General features: G+C 27.5%; 6 protein-coding genes across 9 annotated transcripts; 4 read left to right on the top strand and 2 right to left on the bottom strand.

Moving 5' to 3' along the window:
* The first annotated feature begins 31 nt into the window (after nucleotides 1-31).
* Nucleotides 32-1855, top strand: LOC118447103 (uncharacterized). The gene is made up of 4 exons (XM_035878607.2): nucleotides 32-326; nucleotides 415-700; nucleotides 768-1040; nucleotides 1130-1855. The coding sequence occupies exons 1-4, from the start codon at nucleotides 283-285 to the stop codon at nucleotides 1658-1660; spliced, it is 1134 nt and encodes a 377-aa protein (XP_035734500.1). The 5' UTR covers nucleotides 32-282; the 3' UTR covers nucleotides 1661-1855.
* A 174-nt stretch (nucleotides 1856-2029) lies between these two features.
* On the top strand, nucleotides 2030-2997 carry LOC118447115 (uncharacterized). Its single transcript, XM_035878628.2, has 3 exons — nucleotides 2030-2200; nucleotides 2266-2405; nucleotides 2486-2997. Exons 1-3 carry the CDS (start codon nucleotides 2060-2062, stop codon nucleotides 2811-2813), a joined length of 609 nt encoding a protein of 202 aa, XP_035734521.2. The 5' UTR covers nucleotides 2030-2059; the 3' UTR covers nucleotides 2814-2997.
* A 460-nt stretch (nucleotides 2998-3457) lies between these two features.
* Nucleotides 3458-6719, top strand: LOC118447114 (uncharacterized). 3 transcript variants are annotated; one of them, XM_035878626.2, is made up of 7 exons: nucleotides 3515-3593; nucleotides 3921-4000; nucleotides 4116-4192; nucleotides 4271-4352; nucleotides 4493-4703; nucleotides 4800-6199; nucleotides 6306-6719. In XM_035878626.2, exons 2-7 carry the CDS (start codon nucleotides 3941-3943, stop codon nucleotides 6513-6515), a joined length of 2040 nt encoding a protein of 679 aa, XP_035734519.1. In that variant the 5' UTR covers nucleotides 3515-3593; nucleotides 3921-3940; the 3' UTR covers nucleotides 6516-6719. The 3 variants fall into 3 exon arrangements, with proteins under 3 accessions (XP_035734518.1, XP_035734519.1, XP_085512861.1); XM_035878625.2 differs by having other exon boundaries at nucleotides 3458-4000; XM_085656735.1 differs by lacking the exons at nucleotides 3515-3593; nucleotides 4271-4352 and having other exon boundaries at nucleotides 3930-4000.
* Nucleotides 6720-7169: 450 nt separating this feature from the next.
* Nucleotides 7170-9803, bottom strand: LOC118447202 (protein O-glucosyltransferase 2). Of its 2 annotated transcripts, XM_085656736.1 has the most exons (8): nucleotides 9723-9789; nucleotides 9436-9607; nucleotides 8966-9177; nucleotides 8700-8911; nucleotides 8385-8629; nucleotides 7940-8177; nucleotides 7527-7826; nucleotides 7170-7427 (listed from the first exon to the last, which is right to left on the bottom strand). In XM_085656736.1, the coding sequence occupies exons 2-8, from the start codon at nucleotides 9573-9575 to the stop codon at nucleotides 7308-7310; spliced, it is 1467 nt and encodes a 488-aa protein (XP_085512862.1). In that variant the 5' UTR covers nucleotides 9576-9607; nucleotides 9723-9789; the 3' UTR covers nucleotides 7170-7307. The 2 variants fall into 2 exon arrangements, with proteins under 2 accessions (XP_085512862.1, XP_035734723.2); XM_035878830.2 differs by having other exon boundaries at nucleotides 9436-9803.
* A 161-nt stretch (nucleotides 9804-9964) lies between these two features.
* On the top strand, nucleotides 9965-15264 carry LOC118447230 (cilia- and flagella-associated protein 65). The gene is made up of 18 exons (XM_085656592.1): nucleotides 9965-10072; nucleotides 10177-10396; nucleotides 10500-10765; nucleotides 10861-11143; nucleotides 11204-11416; nucleotides 11494-11698; nucleotides 11770-12012; nucleotides 12082-12310; nucleotides 12371-12727; nucleotides 12800-12890; nucleotides 13002-13231; nucleotides 13329-13541; nucleotides 13628-13816; nucleotides 13893-14143; nucleotides 14219-14471; nucleotides 14565-14785; nucleotides 14849-15017; nucleotides 15076-15264. Exons 1-18 carry the CDS (start codon nucleotides 9965-9967, stop codon nucleotides 15262-15264), a joined length of 3930 nt encoding a protein of 1309 aa, XP_085512718.1.
* On the bottom strand, nucleotides 15098-17165 carry LOC118447204 (tRNA (guanine-N(7)-)-methyltransferase). The gene is made up of 6 exons (XM_035878838.2): nucleotides 16570-17165; nucleotides 16306-16448; nucleotides 16037-16221; nucleotides 15806-15919; nucleotides 15628-15729; nucleotides 15098-15467 (listed from the first exon to the last, which is right to left on the bottom strand). The coding sequence occupies exons 1-6, from the start codon at nucleotides 16653-16655 to the stop codon at nucleotides 15336-15338; spliced, it is 762 nt and encodes a 253-aa protein (XP_035734731.1). The 5' UTR covers nucleotides 16656-17165; the 3' UTR covers nucleotides 15098-15335.
* Between the last annotated feature and the right edge of the window lie 1529 nt (nucleotides 17166-18694).

Below are 18694 nucleotides of genomic sequence, written 5' to 3' on the forward strand. Positions count from 1 at the left end.
TAGGTTACGCAAAATAATAACAAACTGAAAGATCTTTTGGCAGTTTTCATTCAAAATATTAAGGCGCGATGGCGCTTTTTTTTTTACGTTTGTACTAAAGTACATGAAGTTCATTCCCTGATTATATCCTTCTATATGAATATAAATAATCATTATTTTGTATGATTTTGTATAATTGAAAGATTACAATATTCGTTATAGTTTTATATTGTAATTATCTTTAAAAATCCAAAGAATTTGATATAATAACATCAAATGATTAAATAAGATAATCAAACAATTATGAATTATCTTGGTGAAAATGACAATGAACAATGTTGTAAATTGTAAGTATATATTTAAGGAATTGTATTTTATTTTTATATTAATTGAAAAAAAATGTATTTTATTATCAATTATCTTTCTTTATTACAGATGCAACAAAAATTCTAAAATTTATACTTGTCCTAAATGTGAAATAGGTTATTGTAGTTTAAGTTGTTATAAATCAGAAAAACATTTAGATTGTACAGAAAGTTTTTACAAGGAATGCGTTGAAGATGAACTTAGATCTTCTCAATATGATCCTGAAACTAAAAAAAAAATGCTTAGTATTCTTAATAGGATGCATGAACAAAATTTAGAAAATGATATGTTTCTAGATAATGAAGATGAAGAATTAGATTCGGATGAAGAATTAGATTCAGACGATGAAACAAATGTAAGATATAATTTATAAATTGATAGATATATGAAATTTCTATAGATGTTTTTCTTTTTTTTTTTAGTTACCCGATTTAGAGGAAAGAATAAAAGGTATAGATTTGAATAATTCTGATGAAATATGGGCTGTGTTAAATAATAATGAGAAACAACAATTTAAAGCTTTAGTAAAAAGCGGAGAAGCATCTAAATTGTTGCCACCATGGATACCATGGTGGGTGATTTATAAAAAACCATTGATAGAAAGTTTAGAAACGACTGAAGAAACTAAACAAAACGATAAACATGAAAAAAAATATCCAGCGATAATAGATGTTCAATCATTTAATCAACAAAAGGTAATATTACAATGTATATGTAAATCATTCGACATTGTATTTTTCTTATAATTTTACAATGTAAATATTTTGTGTTTTTTAATATATAGGTAGTTTCTTCAGAAATATTATGTTGTACCATCGTTAATGTGATTTATGCTTATACATATATAGCACTTTATTACAATGGTGATTATTTAAACTTTGCGGAAGAAGCGAGTAATAATTTCTTTAGTATCTGTGACACCATGAGGATAAACAAAATATTTGATAATGAATTATCTGCCCTTCAATCTGTTATGCAAAATGTCATGCAAATAGAATATTTACCAAAAGATCATCAGACATTGGAAGACTTTGTTGAGGCTGCTATTTCTATAATAAGAAATCCAGAAAAAGTAAAAGATACATTGCATACATGTGCCGCTCTTTCTGAACTTTGGCGATTGTTCTCGACTGTGCGAAAAGAAATAAAAATTAATAAGCATAAAACAACGGAAGAACAATTTTCAAAAAAATCTACTCAACATAACGAAGTAAAAAATAGTGATCTTTCAAGAAAAATGTTATTTGCATGTATGAAGAAATTAGAATTTTATGTGTCATGGATCAAATCTTACGGCAAAAATATATTCACATGAAATGTACAAATGTTTGTAATAAATAAATTAATTGTTATGGAAATCTTATGTGGTATGAATATATCAATAAAACGAATAATTTATCAAACAAAAAAATATTTATAAACGTAAATAAATAATAAGCTAATCTAAGAATAGTATTAAGGACAGTGGATGAAAATATAATTGGAAATATGTGAGAATGTTTTGTGAATAGGTGGGAATCATTTCTTTTGTCAATTTAAAAATAATAATATAAAATAAAAAATATACACGTATTAAAAAATCTTATCAATATTATACAATTATTCCTTTTTTCTGGATTATCTATATCAAATTTTTTTTGAGGCTAGATTTTTTTTTTTTTTTTTTTTTTTTTTTTTGGTACATGTTCTAGGCTTGACATTTTCACATTTAAGAATGTCAAGCAAGAAGAATAACAGTGATGGTGAATGTTCAAGTTCTGAGGATGAAATATCTAAAGAGGCTTTAAAAGAAGCAACGGATATAAATTTTTTAAAGCCAATCTTATTCACTACTCAAACAATTACAAAAGATTCTGTAATTATTAGGAATCTAACCTATTTTACTTCATTGGATTTAATAATACTGTTTCTTTATTTTAGGAGGAATCTAAAGAAAAGTTTAATAATATAAATGTTAAATCATTGCGACAAAATGTACAGGAAGATGATTTCTGCAATTTTGGAGTGTCAACAACATTTAAAGCTTATGTTGCCAAAAAATTAGATGCTTTGTTGGAAAGGTACAGTAATAAAAAAAGTTTTATATATAAACATTAATAAATGTATTTTATTTTATTTATTTATTTTTTTTCTTTCTCAGAACAGTGAAATTGGACAATAAAACGAATTCAAAAAACAACGTTATTAATAAAAATAAAAATGAATTAAATAAGAAATATGGTATAAAACTTTTGAGCTCTTCGATAAATCTATTAAAGGATGAAGATTTAGTTGTGGAATTAAAAAATCATAAAAAAAGAAAAAAAACTGTAGATAAAGTAACGGATATGTCGCAATTCCAAGAAGCAGCTGTAAATCCAGAATGGATATTATCTAAAGTAGAAACTACATTTTGGGCAGAAAGACATAAAGGATCAGTATATAAATATAAAAAATTAAAAGATGGTACTTTAATAGAACAGAATTAAATTAATTTTTTTTTTCAATCTATTTGTATGAAAAGTATTAACCCCATTTGTATAAAAATTAACCCCATTTATATGAATATGTATACAAAAAGTATACCAATCAATAGACATGTTCATTTTTAATTAGCGCAGGTTTAAGGACTGCACTGATCTAATTAATCGATCATATTTTCTTTTTTTTCCTTTTTTTTTGTATAAATCTTTAAAAATATATAACAATAAAAATTTCTCATGCTTAATTTCAATCGAATTTATCGAATTATTTTAATTCATTTTATGACGTACAATTGCGTTTGTTTTTGCATTTTAAAATGCAATACGTAAAATCTTGAAATCTCATTGGTTAAAAGGTAACCATTTGTAAATAACAGTTTCTAAAAGTAATCCAATTGTGTTTGAATATTGAAATATGTTCGATTTATCGAATTATATATCGATGACCCGATATACGAGCATAAATTTTTACATGCAAATTTAGCAAAAATATGAGACGAAGTATATCAGAGCCGGTAAAAAAAAAAAAAAAAAGGATTTAGGAATATATTTCTAGGTTCAATTTCAATGGAATTTTAGAATCGATAATCTCTCTCTCTCTCTCTCTCTCTCTCTCTCTCTCTCTCGCTCCCTGTTTTTTTTCTCTTGTCTTACCAACCTTAAACACGATGTTTTTCATTAATCGTTTCGATTGATTCGACTATAGTAGAGACGACTCGACATAACTCGACGCAACTCGATATGAGAGTCATCGAAATGGAAAGCACCCATTGTATAATTGTATAGGTAATCATTCCGTTTGAGAAATTGCGAGTATATTGCAAAATAACTCGGATCGTATGAAACGTGAATCTCGTAAAAGGTGTTAAATTGAAAAAAAAAATCTCTAGGATTTTACGTATTGCAAGTGTTTTTTTTTTTTCTTTTTTCTTGTGAAATCATAAATATCATATAATATAGGAAAGAGTATATGCCGAAAGAGTATCCACGGATTAGTATAATGATACCGAGAGATATTTAGTATTGTATCATTTATTAATATGTAAACTTACTAAAGAACGCAGAACGAAATAAAAAGAGGTGCGAATATTTTTATTTTCTTGACGATTCAAGGCTAACGCGAAATTTTTAAAATGTCTGTGACCTTTGCTCAACGCGGCAGACCATCTCTAACGCCAGCGCAAATACAAAAAGTAATGCATAATGTTTTAATTTATTAAATATTATATTTATCCTATGTAGAAGTTTATGTGTTGTTAAAAAAAAAAAAAGATTCTAATAAAATGTTAATATTTCAATATTTTTTAGATGCTCGATGAAAACAGTCAACTTATACAGACTATTCAAGAATATCAAAGCAAAGGCAAACCACAAGAATGCATACAGTATGTACATCTTAAATTAATATTTGTATTTATATGTGCAAAAGACATGAATTAGAATCTACAAGATTTTCTTTTTAGATATCAACAACTGTTGCACCGTAATCTTGTATATTTGGCATCAATTGCAGATGCAAATCAAAATATACAAGCATTACTTCCGGTAAGATATGATGCAATTATATTTGGATTATATTTATATTATTTCAAAAGACATGTAACATTAAAAAGAAATTTTTTCTTTTCTTTCTTCCTTTTCTTTTTTCTTTCTTTCTTTTTTTTTTTTTTTTTTTTTTTAATAAGCCACCACAAGGAATTCCTAATGGACCACAACATCCGATAATCAGTCCACAAGGGCTCCCAAGTGGTCCTGGAAATTCAGCTGGTCCAGGAGCAGACATGCCTCCTAATACACAACCAACATTACCAATGTCTAATTTTAATCAAGGACAGCCTATGACGCAGGGTGGTTATCGTGGACCTGTAATGCCTGGTCAAGGTCCTACTATTAACAGTATGTTTTTAAATATTAAATTTTTATCATTATATTTATATCCGTATAAAATTATTAAATAACTAGAAAGTATTAATTATATTTTTGTTTATCAAGGACCTACTGCTGCGCCTGGACCTCAACAATATAGAGGTGGCCCTCAATACTCTCAACAACCAACACAGCAAGCATATCCAGCTCAATATGCAAATCAAAATCCAGGATCTAATTATCAAGGACCTCAAGGAGCTGCATATACACCAGGTCAACCAAATCAATATGGACCACCAAATGCTTCTCAGCCACAAGGATATAATACATCTTCACAACCAAATTATGGCCCTCCGACAACAGTAAATAGCTATGGTCCACAACCAGGTTATCCTCCTCCAGGATCAACTCAGCCACCTGCCGGATATGGACCTCCTCCACCAAATCAACAAGGCTATCCTCCTTCTAATACATCTCAACAAAACTTTCAATCTAGTGGTCAACAACAACAAACTGGACAATATGGCAGTCCTAGCCCACAACCAAGCTATCAACAGGCTCCATCACAACCACCACCACAAAATGCATATGGAACTGGTCAACCAGGAACTTATCCTCCACCCTCCTCTCAAGCTTATGCCAATAATGTACCTCCGCAAAATTATCCACCTCCTCCTACATCTAGCACAGCTCAACCCCCACAACCAGGTTCACAGCAAACTTCTGGTCCTCAGTCCAGTTATGGTAATCAATCGAGTCCTGGTCCTGGTCCAACACAATATGGTCCAGCTTCTACATCTCCTCCATTTAGTACTGCAGCAGCAAGTGCAGCCAATACATACGCTCAAAGTAGTCAACCAACTAGTACACCATCTGCTTCCACGCAAACTTATTCGCCAAGCAGTGGACCACCACCTACATCTCAAGGTGGAAATTATGCTCCTATTCCCACGCCTTCTGTTTATCCGGTTCATCAAACGCCTCATCCAAGCTCTCATCCAACACATCCGTCTTCGCATCAATCACCAATCGCCAATACATACGTTCAAAGTAGTCAACCAACTAGTACACCATCTGCTTCCACACAAACCTATTCACCAAGTAGTGGTCCACCACCAACATCTCAAGGTGGGAACTATGCCCCTGTTGTTCCTACATCTTCCGTTTATCCAGTTCATCAAACACCTCATCCAAGCTCTCATCCAAATCATCCACCCTCGCATCAATCACCTCATCAACCTCCTCATACTCCGCATCAACCTCCTCATCAACCATCTCATCAACCATCTCATCAACCACCTTCCCATCAACCTTCTCATCAACCTCCTCCGCAATCTCAACAACAATCTCAAAATCCTCCTCAATCCCAACAGCAACAGTCCCCAAGTCCTGCTTCAAGCGGATTTCAACCATCATCAGGTCCACCCCAGGGTCCAGCACCACCACCGGGACCGCAGCCACAACCAGGTTATGGACCTGCGACAACGCAAACGTATGTTCCACCAACTCCTGGCGGGCAACCACAAGTAATTATAATTTAATAAATAATTTATCATATAAGTGTTCTATCATACATTTTCTTGTTCGTTTTATTATATAAAAATAAATAATATATTAAATAACATATTATAGGTTTACACTCCACATCCACCACAGGGAGGTCAACATTATGGACATCCCCAATATCCTCCACAAAGCTATCCACCTCCACCAACAGGACAAGGCTATCCACAATACCCACCACGACCACCAGGTGGACACATGCCTCCTCCACCCGGACCACAAGGACCACCACCACCTAATCAGTATGGAGGATATGGTTATCAACCCCCTCCTCAATAGAATAAGCTATTGCAAATTAATCTATAGTTTAAAAAAATATAAGTGTTTTACTCTCTGAAAAATATTTCTTGTAAAATTTTATTTTTACTGGAACAATTCTACTATAGTAACTATTGTTGAATGGAAATATTAATCTAATTATTCGATATAATATTAAGAATTTTTTTTTTAGTTTTTTTTTTTTTGTTTTTTTTTTGGGGGTTTTTTTTTTGTTTTTTTTTTCTTTTTTTATTTTTTTATTTTTTTTTTTTTTTTTTTTTTAAATATGTTTTATAGATTAAATGATAATGACATTAAGGAAATCGATAGAATATAGAATTTTTCGTTAATTTCGCGAGATATGTTTTGTGTTATTGTCTTATTTCTCTACATTATGTTATGTAAGAGTAAGTTCTATTAAGATGTATTTTAGCTTTTGTACTTGTCACCATTTCATTAAACATTTCAATTTATGAGTTAATAATGATATTATTTTGTTATTAGAAAGAAAATGATAATGTTTCTTTCAAGGATGTATGTAAACTTGACTAAAGCTTTTATTATTCTATTATAAAAAGAATACTTTTTGAAGGGATCTGGATATAGAAACATATATTCCTCTTTCTACTTCTAAATTACAAAGGAGATGATAATGTAATTTATAAGAGCACATAGTTTATCATGGAATAATGTAATATAGTAAAAATAGTGTTTATAAAAATAACAAAATAAAAGAAATATATTTAGTGTCTTAAACTTAATAATCAAAAAATGTGAAGTTGATAGTTAAAGATTTAATCCATTGATTAACAATTAAAGTTCATCCTTTAAATTTACATCATCAATATTACATTTACAGGAATGCTGTGGTTGTAAAACTTCCTCCATATTATCTAATATCTTGATCTTATTAGTAAGACGTTTACTCCATTCCTAAAATAAAATGATAAAAAAAAAGTATGATATTTTGACAGATAAAAATATAATAGAAAATATAGTAAATAATTTGAATAAATGATTCTTGACCCGTACTTGGAGAAGCACGCTGTAGTAACAAAAAATATGCTGCGGTAACAGATTATCTCTTATGAATTGTCTAGAAGTTTTTGAAATGTTTAAAGCAATCTTATCATTTTCTTTGGCCCATTTAATTTTCTCAACTAAATCTGATAAATCCCTTTTTACTAGTACATAATGTCTTTCAGGTATTAAATCATTATAAAAAAATTCATAATACTTAGATTTTTGTTTCAGTACTAAAGAATCTCCTGCTAGTAAATATGGAAATCTGTATGCTGCCACTGTACCATCGATGTTCAGCTGATACTTGTGCTATAGAAACATTGAAATTATAGATAATAAACATATTAATATTTTTTTTTTTTATACATAAAATTTTTGTTAAGAAAATCGATTCTTTATGTTAGATTTATGCATATGTTTACCTTAAAAAATTGAAAAAATGAAATATGACTTTGTGCAGGACCATATTTCTCTATTTCATTTTTAAAAAAAAAGAAATTGGTAAGTGATACATTAAATAAGTCTGGATGTTCCCTGGAAATGTCTATGAGATCAAGACGTTCTCTACGGGCATCACGGCCACGCCAGAATAATTTTTCTATTTTTTTTTCCCATGGGGTATCTGTATTACCTTGTACAGATAACATGTCTAGCATTACTCTTTTTTTTTTAGTAATGCATTCATATTACATAAAAAAGAATTTAATTAAATTATACATTTGTAACTTGTACTATGTAGTATATAGGGCAATAAAGTTATTCTTTTTTTTTTCAAAGATCAATTGAACAAGTAAATAGAATTAGATATAATAAATCGAATCGGAAATAAAGTGAAACAATATTGATTAATTATTAATTCATTTTTACCTTCCCATAGCTTCTAAAGATGATTCTGTAATATCATATGTTGGCATAACAATATCTTTTGTATCGATAGATCCACACCATGAAAAAATAGGATAATTTACTTCTTCTTTTGGTACAAGCGGCCAATCTCCCAAATTAACAAAAAATTCTACATCTGGAAGGATTACTTTGCGTGCAAGAGAAAGCAATATTGCATCCATAAATATTTTAAATCCTACATGTTGTCCATAGCATTTTCTATAAATCTAATATTATTGAATTAAGGATAAATCAGAAAGCAAAAAAAAATATTTTGAAATAATAGAAAATGCTTACTCTATTATTTTTTATAATATAATGACAAAGACTAACACTGTTAGGTTTGTCATACTTTTTAATCAAAGTATTACGTATTTTATTGAAATCAACACTTGCGAAAGGAGTAAGATCAGAAGTAATTTGTGCATAATTATTAGGGCATTCATAATTATTTAACCAATCGTTGAAATTAGTATTTGGACAATAGCATTCTTCCTCGTATACAGGACCTAAAAAAATCTTCAATGATTTTTATGAAAATTTTTAATATTATATAAACCTACCTATAATCTTTAATGGAAGAATTTGTAAATCTTGTCCGTTTACTTTTATATACAAAATCACATTCAAACAAGTGTTATGAAGTTTATAACGTATAATAAAACTACCATCTTTACAATCAAGGACTTGTGTCCATATATGACACGATTGTTTGTTCCAGGTTTGGCCTTTTATTACAGCAGTAACAATTCCTGCACCAGGTGAAACAGTTAAGCTGCAGCATATGTCATTAACTATTTTATAAATCAATTTATTATAATTAATTACATTTGTTAAAAATCGAAAAATTCTGCAAGTTAGATTGTTAAGAGTAAAATTTAATATTTCGTATACATGCTCATAAATTTACAATGATTCAATATAAAAAAAGAAACGGTTATTATTTTTATTTTTATTTTTATTTATTTATTTTTTAATTAATATAATTTAATAAACACATTAACAAATGATATAAACAAAAATATTTACTAACTTTTGTCCTTGTGTATCTACAAGCTGTAAAAAAAAATATCTTGCTCGCATCGTAATTTTATCAGGCTTCAAGCCGGGACCCCAAAGTATCGTTTTCGTAGGATTTATTTTAATTTTTGATGATAATACGGTATAATCCATTTTTTCAAAAATAATTAATAAAAATATATATGCTAAAAATTTCATTGTTACCGATAACTAATTCTAAAATTTATCACGTATATGTATATGTATGTATATATATATATATATAAAATAAATGAAAAATTTTAAAAATTAAATACACACACAAACTTTCTTGTTAGAAATTACTAATCAATTTTTTGACATTTTTTCGCGCTACAAAAGTCGCTAATTATGGCACGTGACTATAATACTAGAACTTCAATTATCTACAAATGCAGATGGCGTTGTATGTAAAAATAAATGGAGCGAATTTTCATGGGTTTCAAATAAGTCAATCAATTATTTTTGTACGAATTTAATAAAGAAGAATAATTTATTAATTTAAATAAATAAATTAAAAAAAAATGTCACAGTACTGCTATGATACAAAAGATATCAAAATAATTGATTTCGGTGAAGTTGAAATGGGTAGAACAATTATTAAATCAATTAAGATAATGAATGAAAGTTGCGTTAGTAGAATTGTCTTTTTAATTTCTAATCACATTTCTATTCAATTTATTGTATTCATGGCTTTCATAATTGAAGTAACAGTCTAAATTTATATTTATTTCAGAAAGAACAATTTTATGAAGCACAAAGGGATCCTGTAACAAATCCTATAGATCATGTTTTTAATTTGAAGTCGTATACCTGGACTTTACTACCTGAACAATCTTTCTCCTGTGAAGTACAATATCGACCAGTTGTACCATGTTCTAAAAATGTGGATTATTTTATTATTACTGGCACCGTTTCTACATATATAAAAATTATTGCTTGTGGAACTTGTATTGGTAAATGTTAAATAACTAGTTGTAATTATTTTTTGTTGTTGTATGTTATATATAGTACTAGTTTTAATTCAAATAAATTTATTTATTTATTTATTTATTTTAGGTCCTAAAATTTCATCATCAGCAAATAAAATTATATTAAAATGTTCAAAAAAATATACGCAAGTGAAAAAACAAATAAAACTTTCAAATCATTCAAAAGTAAAAGCGACATTTGCATTTGATATCGATATAGAACAAAGACACTTTAAATTAGATATCAGACAAGGCATACTTAATCCTGATGATTATAAATATATAACAATAACTTTTATACCAACTGAAGAAGGAATTTATGTATATCATTTACCATGTTTAATATTGTATCAGGTAAATTAATTGATCATAATGTTATCTAATTTTATTTTAATATTAACAATAATACAAATATTTATACATATATATGTATATGTATATATATATAGAGTCCTATTATTATAAAATTATTTGGATTTTGTACATCAATTCATCAGCAATCTGAGATTAACTTAGATTCAGACAAATTTAGTTCGCAAGAACAAAATGGTTTTGAAGAATATATGAGTGATAGTATTAATATAAAGAAAGGAAATTTAGAACTAATATCTTTATCTAAAAATTATTTTGACTGTAGTCAGGTCGATACAAAAAATAAAATAAATAGAACTCACCAAACTGTTTGTTTTACAAATCATAATAAAACCAATTTATTACTCAAGTGGGATCAAGGTAATTCTATTTAATAATAATAAATAATTTTAATAGTAATATAAAATGACAATATTTTAGATGTTACTGGAGTTTTTAAAATAGAGCCACGCATTGCAAAAATATGTCCAAACCATTCTGCTCTGTTTGAAATCATTTTTCAACCTAATGAAGAAAACAATTTATATACAAAGCAATTCATTGGATATTTTTTTGATAAAGATCCAAGGGATAAAGGAAAAGAAGAAAACAAAATTTTTGTAATTCCTTCCTTTACATGCATACGAGTAATAGGTGAAATCTATTTATAAAAAATAATTTCTTCTGATTATCTACAAAAAATATATAAAAATGATTTATCATGTTTACAGGACATTCCTTTCCTACTAATTCTGCAGGATGGATTCCTCAGTATGAATTACCATCAATGATTGTATTACCACCATGTATTCCATCACTATCAGTATATACTACATTTGTAATTAAGAAATTTGGCCATTTGCCTTTAATGTTTCATTTTTTGCCTCCAGCTGATAGCCATTTTATTGTCAAACCAATGTTAGGAATTATTTATGAGTAAGATTTTAAGATGATAATAACAATTTAATATTAAGATTATAAGATAAAATAATTTTTTAATATTTTAGAGATTATCAGATAGTGGTAGTTCAAATGTGTCCTAAAATGATAGGAGAACATTTATATATGGAACAATGGGCCATATGTTTTAATGGAAATCTAAAGAACAAAGATTATATTAGTTTTAAAGGATATACAGAATATGCAAATATTAGTTTTAATAATAATCCAATAACATTTGTTACAACACATCTAGATACACAGCAAAAAGAACAAATACTTATAAGAAACCTTACTCGTCACATTATTATGTAATATGTTATTGAACTCAATTAGTGTAAATGAATAATTTGTTTTTTATAACAATAAACAATTTATAGGTATGAATTTTTGAATGTACCATCACAATTGATTATTCCACATTTGAAGGGCCAGATCTATGCTAATGATATTCATTCTTATGAATGGGTATTTCATCCTACCGAATGTGGTGAATATAATTTTGATATTAAATGTATTCTGACGATCATACAAAATGATTTACCTGTTGGAGCAGAAATTAGCATAATATTGCACGTTACTGGAAAATGTGAAGCTGGTTTACTTGTGGTAATTCACATATCATATATTTGTTTAATAATTTAACTTATTAATGTTTTAAATTGACAGGCAATACCTAATAAATTGAATTTTGATGTACAACTATATGGAAATACAAAAACTAAGAGTTTTTATCTTTATAACTTCAGTTCTGTCAATATACCTTTCAAAATAATATGTTGCCATAAATCTTGGCCAATAGGATGTATAGAACGTGATGTAAAAATATATCCACTTTCTGAGACTGTTCTTTCAAGAAAGTCAAAAAAAATCGTTGTATCTCTTACACCATACACTTCAGGGTTTTATGAAATAGTGATTAAATATATAGTAAAAATTAATTCTTCGACGGATAATATAAGTTACATACAATTACCTCGAAAAATATGCAATGTTTATTGTATGTGTGAATTGCCCACTTTAAAAGTAAATATGCAATACTTTGAAATTTTTCATTTTGAGATTTGATTTAAGAATAATTATAATTTCACACGATAGATCGAAGATGTACAATTTTATGGAATTTGCTCATCAATATCTAAAATTAATTTATGGAAAATAATAGAAGTAAATAAGTATGTTTCATTAAGTTTATAATATTTGTATTTAGACATTATAAAAAGAAGAGACTTTATATTATATTATGTTTCTTTATATAGATTAAATATTATGTTGAAAAATATATTGCCATATGAGAAAGAAACACAATATATATTTTTCCCGCCAATGTTATTACATGAAAATACTATACGTATAAAATTACATATATCTAATCCAACATCAGTGAATACTAAATGGGATATTAAAAGAATACAATTATGCTTTTGTAAAAGAATAAGTAAATCGCGAGGTCTCTCATTCCGATATATGGAATTTGATTGTGTTCATAGGAAAGTATGTTCTATTTATCCACAATCAGGATTAGTAAAGGTAAACAAAATGATCAAGTACATTTGTTCCATATAAATTAATATAATTCAATTTCTCTCCCTCTCTCTCTCTTTCTCTCTTTCTCTCTCTCTCAAAGCCAAAAGAAATAATTACACTTAATATAGAATTACGTTATTTATTATTGGGAAAAACTCAAGTAAAATGGGATTTAAATATTGGCCATGAACGCCATATTTTTTTGTATATGCAAGTAGAAGCTTTATCTGGATCTGAAGAAGAACTATATTTACTTTATCCACAAGTTGTAAAATTGGACACTTATTTTGCCAATAAGAAAGCACAACATCAGGTTAATTATTAAGAGATTTTCTAAATATTATTTTACTCTCTTATATATATATTTTTTTTTCTTTTTAAATTAATATTGACTTTTAGATATATTGGATTTATAATTATACAAATAATTATTTACCATATACTGTGGATATTACTGATCTACATAAAATAAATCAAATCTATCATTCAGAAATATTTGCATGTTTAAATCCAGATGGTATTGCAGAGCCACAATCTCTTACACCTCTTATTTTGAAATATCATCTTAAACAATTTACAGCAATTGAGGTATTAAAATATGACCTTTTTCAATATTATTTTTTTTGAGGTATATTATTTTTAAATAAATATAAAATTCATTCAGGCATATCTTCCTATTACTTTCGGCAATAAAAAAACAAAATTATTTATAAGTAGCCAACCGTCTATTGTATATCCACCTAAAGTGATAAGAGAAATTCTACCTAATTTTGATGATGATGAAATCAATGAATTACCAATATATTTTTCGGTCGATTATATACACTTATGCACAAGTATACATAGCCGTGTTGTTAAAATATTTGTGATGTATAATGCTACAAAATATGATATATTCTCCTATACATGGGAAAAGTTTGTAATTATGTTAAATCTTCAAATTCATATTATAATAAATATTTATTAAATAAGTCATCTTTTTTATTATAGTAATAATGTATCAGAATTATGGAATATAGAAGTACATCCCAAAAAAGGTGTTATACAGCCTAGAAAACATCAAAGTTTTCGTATAATAATTAATACAAAAAGTTTAACTTGTCAAGTAAATATTAACGTAATTTGTGAATTTATTAATATTAGCCAAAGACGAATTTTTCAAAGGAATATTTATAAATATAATGAGATATGTAAACAACTGGAGTCAGAATTTATTTTTACAGAAAAAGGTGAACATTTTCCAGTAAGGATTTGAAATAATAGATGTAATAATTACTTGTCAAATATTTAAAAGCATATAATAAATATTTAATAAATGATATCTCTTTTATTTTAGAAGTTACCATCAAAACCAGAAGGAAAGCCTGACATATTTTGCAAAGCATTGTCCATACAATGTAATATATACAGTCCAGAAGATATTCTTTTAAGAACCAAATTAATGGAAGAATTAAAAATGACTCCAACTGATGAACTTCAAATAGAAGACAATATAAAATCTTCTAATAATTATGGACATACTAAAATGATATTGTTCATTTTAGAAGGAATGATATGGTAATATTTGTGATAATATTATAAATTCTATCTAATAATTAAAAGATCTATATATTTTTCTAGGGATATTCTTAATAGTAGAATATTTAAACATACAATTCAAGAATATGCACTTAATGGACCACACTTGTATTATTCTCATTTTTTTACAAATCCATTAGAAAGTGAAAAATTAATAATGAAATCATATATAGCACCACCACAAAAGTTAATTGCAACTATATTAGAAAAGGTGAAATAATATTATTCGAAGTTTTTCATATATTAATTTTATTTTGCAATATTTTTAGATGCTATTTTTTATAATACACGAAGAATTTCATTTGGAAACTGAACATTTATGTATGCAAAAAGATATCAGGCACTTAAACGATACAAAACTAATACCCGTATTACAAGCAAATGATAAAATTGAGGATGACTTTCATGATATCTTAAGAAATCGTCTCAAACAATTTAGAGTTTCTTTTATGGATTAATATTTATCAATTATTTAGATCTCAATATAAAAAATGATATTTATTTTAGCAGATATATAGTGTATCGTACGTTAGCTTGTTTTTATAACATTTGGATCGGCAATTCGTTTAAATATAGCTAAAAATTTATCTCCTCTATTTCTTGTTACTTTTTGGCCTTCTTCCGTACTTTCATAAAGTTTCTCAACTATAGGATCTTTAGCCTTTAATATAACAGAATATTTTTAATTATTGAAATATATTAAGTTATATTAAATTATTATGAAATATGAAAATCTTAAGTGAATGTAAAGTTATAAAAAAAAGTATACAAAAAAATTCAGTTAAAATAAAGAATAGAATTATTCATTGAGAAGCTCTTACCCATTCTTCTTTAGGAATACTTTCAAATAATGGATGTTCTTCAAAATGATGTACCATCCATTCATGTAAATCTTTTACATCAGTTACTGTATATATGATAGCCTTTAAATTCATATTTATTTTATATTATTATTATTAGAAGGAAATATATATTAGAAATAAAATAACAAATATTTACATCTTCTGCAAGGACATATGCATATTCAGCTAGAAGGGTTTTATTTATTATCCTCCATTTATGTTTTGATCTTTTAAAGTGTGGGTCTGGATATAGAAAAAACATCTTCTTTAGCTATATAAATTGTAAAGATTGATTTAGCTATAGAACTATAAATTATAAAAGTTAATGAGGAATTGAAGTATCATTATTTCTTCAATAAAGAATCATTTGTCAATTAAATTCTCATACCTGTCCTTTATGAAAGTAATTGGGTAAATATTTCATAGCATTGGTCCTTAAGCAAGCTATATTTTCATATTGTCCTGGATTTTGAGATCGCAATGCACTTATGCGATCTGTTACATAATCTGATACTTTAACTCTGATTTCCATACCAAGTATTAAATTATTAGGGAACATTGGCGATAAAGTAACTATTTTACAAATATATTATTTTTCTTTTTTTTTCCCCATCTTTAATTTTTAGTAAATTAATATAGAAATATAGTAAAACTTACCAAGGAGGCCTCCATAACCGCAACCAATATCAGCAAATTCTACATGCCTTTGAATAATATCCCTGTTTCTTTCATCGTCTTCATCGTTAGAAAAGTATCGAGGAAAAAATGTGCTCCAATTCATTAAATCTGGTTTTATAGGACTATTTCATTCGTGTCAAAGAACCAAAAAAAAAAAAGAAAAGGAAGGATGATTTAAAGTAATCAACAATTAATTGACAAATAATTTAACAAAATCAACATTCTATTAAAGTAATTCCTTACTATTCTATGCAATGATCCGCAATAGGATTGGAATGAGCACGTTGTCTATAATATTTCTTTTGTGGTAATGAGACTGACGTTGACATATTGTATACTGTTATATGTATCAATTGTTACTTTTTAAAGTTTTGAAATTATATTATTTACATACCACGAATACTTCTTTAGAGAATACAATAAGAAAAGAAAATATTAGAAGAAAAATTATACGCAATTGTAACATACGAATAACTTGACGTCCATGATCATAAAGAGATTCGCGCGATATATTATATTATGAAAGTAGACACGTGCGGCAGAGAGTTTAGGAAGGAAAAATCAGCTGATAGAAGATGCGAAGCGCCTCCTGGTGAATGACGCTTTGTTCGTTTCATTGCAACGAACGGAAGTAGAAGAGCGTGCCAGTTTGTCGTGTAATACATTGTAAACGTTGGTTTTGTTTTTCCTTGTGCGCGCCAAATGTGATTGTTTCGATGAAAGAAAACTGTCCTCGTGTAATGTTCGTTAACGTTCGGTGCTATTAAGAAGAAAGAATTAAAACCGTGTCTTATTTTCAGGTGAGGTTAGAATTTGTTAATAGCAAAAAAAAAAAAACATCCTGCGTGATGGGGACGTACCCAACTCTTGATATAGAGAGACAGGCAGCTTGATCGATAAAGTTATATTGTAAGGATTCTGTCATTAAACATGTTCATTTCCTTATTCTTTCAATATTTTAAAATACACGAATGTTAAAATGTTAACTGAACGTATATCGAAATACTTATTAATTCTCTTTTGTATTCCTCGAAAGAAATTTATAAAAGGCAGAATGCAACGATAGATTTACAATTCCTTTGTTACCGACGGTCTTTTGCAAGCGTGCATTTTTACAGGGTTCATTGTCACGCTTGCGCCTTCTATCTATGTATTCCGATTTGAAAAAAATATACCTCCCAAAGGGAGTTTTATTATGACAACTTGACAAGTATACAAAAGAAGAAAAAAAAATATATATATATATATAGAGAGAGAAAGACTTCTTAAGATACCTCTTTTCTCTACGAAATTCTTTTTTATACCTTTAACAAATGCTCAACAATAAAATATATTTTATTGTTTATTAATCATATATACACGAGTAATGGATAATTTTTTAGAAATATTATCACTCGTTAGGTTACTTCAATCGCGTGAAAACGCGCCAATGAAAGGTTACTTTTAAAAGCATATTTTGTATAGACGAAACAACTTTTCTTTCTTTCAATGGAATTGTTCTTGTTATTTTATTATTATTATTATTATTATTATTATTATTATTATTATTATTATTATTAGGGGGACCGGAAAGTAATGTCGCTTTCTTAAATTCGATAAATCGAATAAATCGAAATACACAATGAGTGACAAATGACAATCAAATATCGACATGCGCAGAAACGACATTACTTTCCGGTTCACCTAATATATTTTTTTTATTATCTATAAGAAAAAAAAAAAATTTCATCGTTCAATCAATTTTATTTCAAAAAGTATTTTAACAATCTTTTTTTTTGTTCTTTTTATTATTATTACGAATGACAACATTAATAACGAAATCGCGAAGCGTAAACGAATGAACGATCGCCTTTAGAAAAACGTTCCTTTCTTATTGGTCCATTTTTTGAAATGTCATTATATCTGTTTGTTCTTTATAAATATTACTTACTCATCGTATATCACGATGATGTCAATTAAAAAATTCCATACATATCATTACGATTAAGAAAATTTTTGTCGCCTGTTTTTAATTCAAAATATATATAATCGAGAAATCGAGAGAGAGAGAGAGAGAAAGAAAAAAAAAGGAGGTGAGTATTTTATAAGTCTAAACGAATTTTACGTAATTTTCAATAGTCTAAGTAAAAATTTTAAATATAATATCTCGGATTAGACCTTTTTTTTTGAACTTGAACGTTTTGAAATGTCCATAGATTAGAATATAGCTTGAATTTTTATTATCTGAAAAAGACAAGATCACGATGTTTAGATTTTTTATAGTATATTACGTAACACATAGGCGCGTACACGCATACGTATATAGGGAGTACAAATTACACAAAATAAAAAATATTTCTCAACATGAGTGTTATATACAATATATATA

This window comes from Vespa mandarinia, chromosome 4 (assembly GCF_050613455.1).
Source record: "Vespa mandarinia isolate Hongniang chromosome 4, ASM5061345v1, whole genome shotgun sequence".
NCBI classification, from domain to species: domain Eukaryota; kingdom Metazoa; phylum Arthropoda; class Insecta; order Hymenoptera; family Vespidae; genus Vespa; species Vespa mandarinia.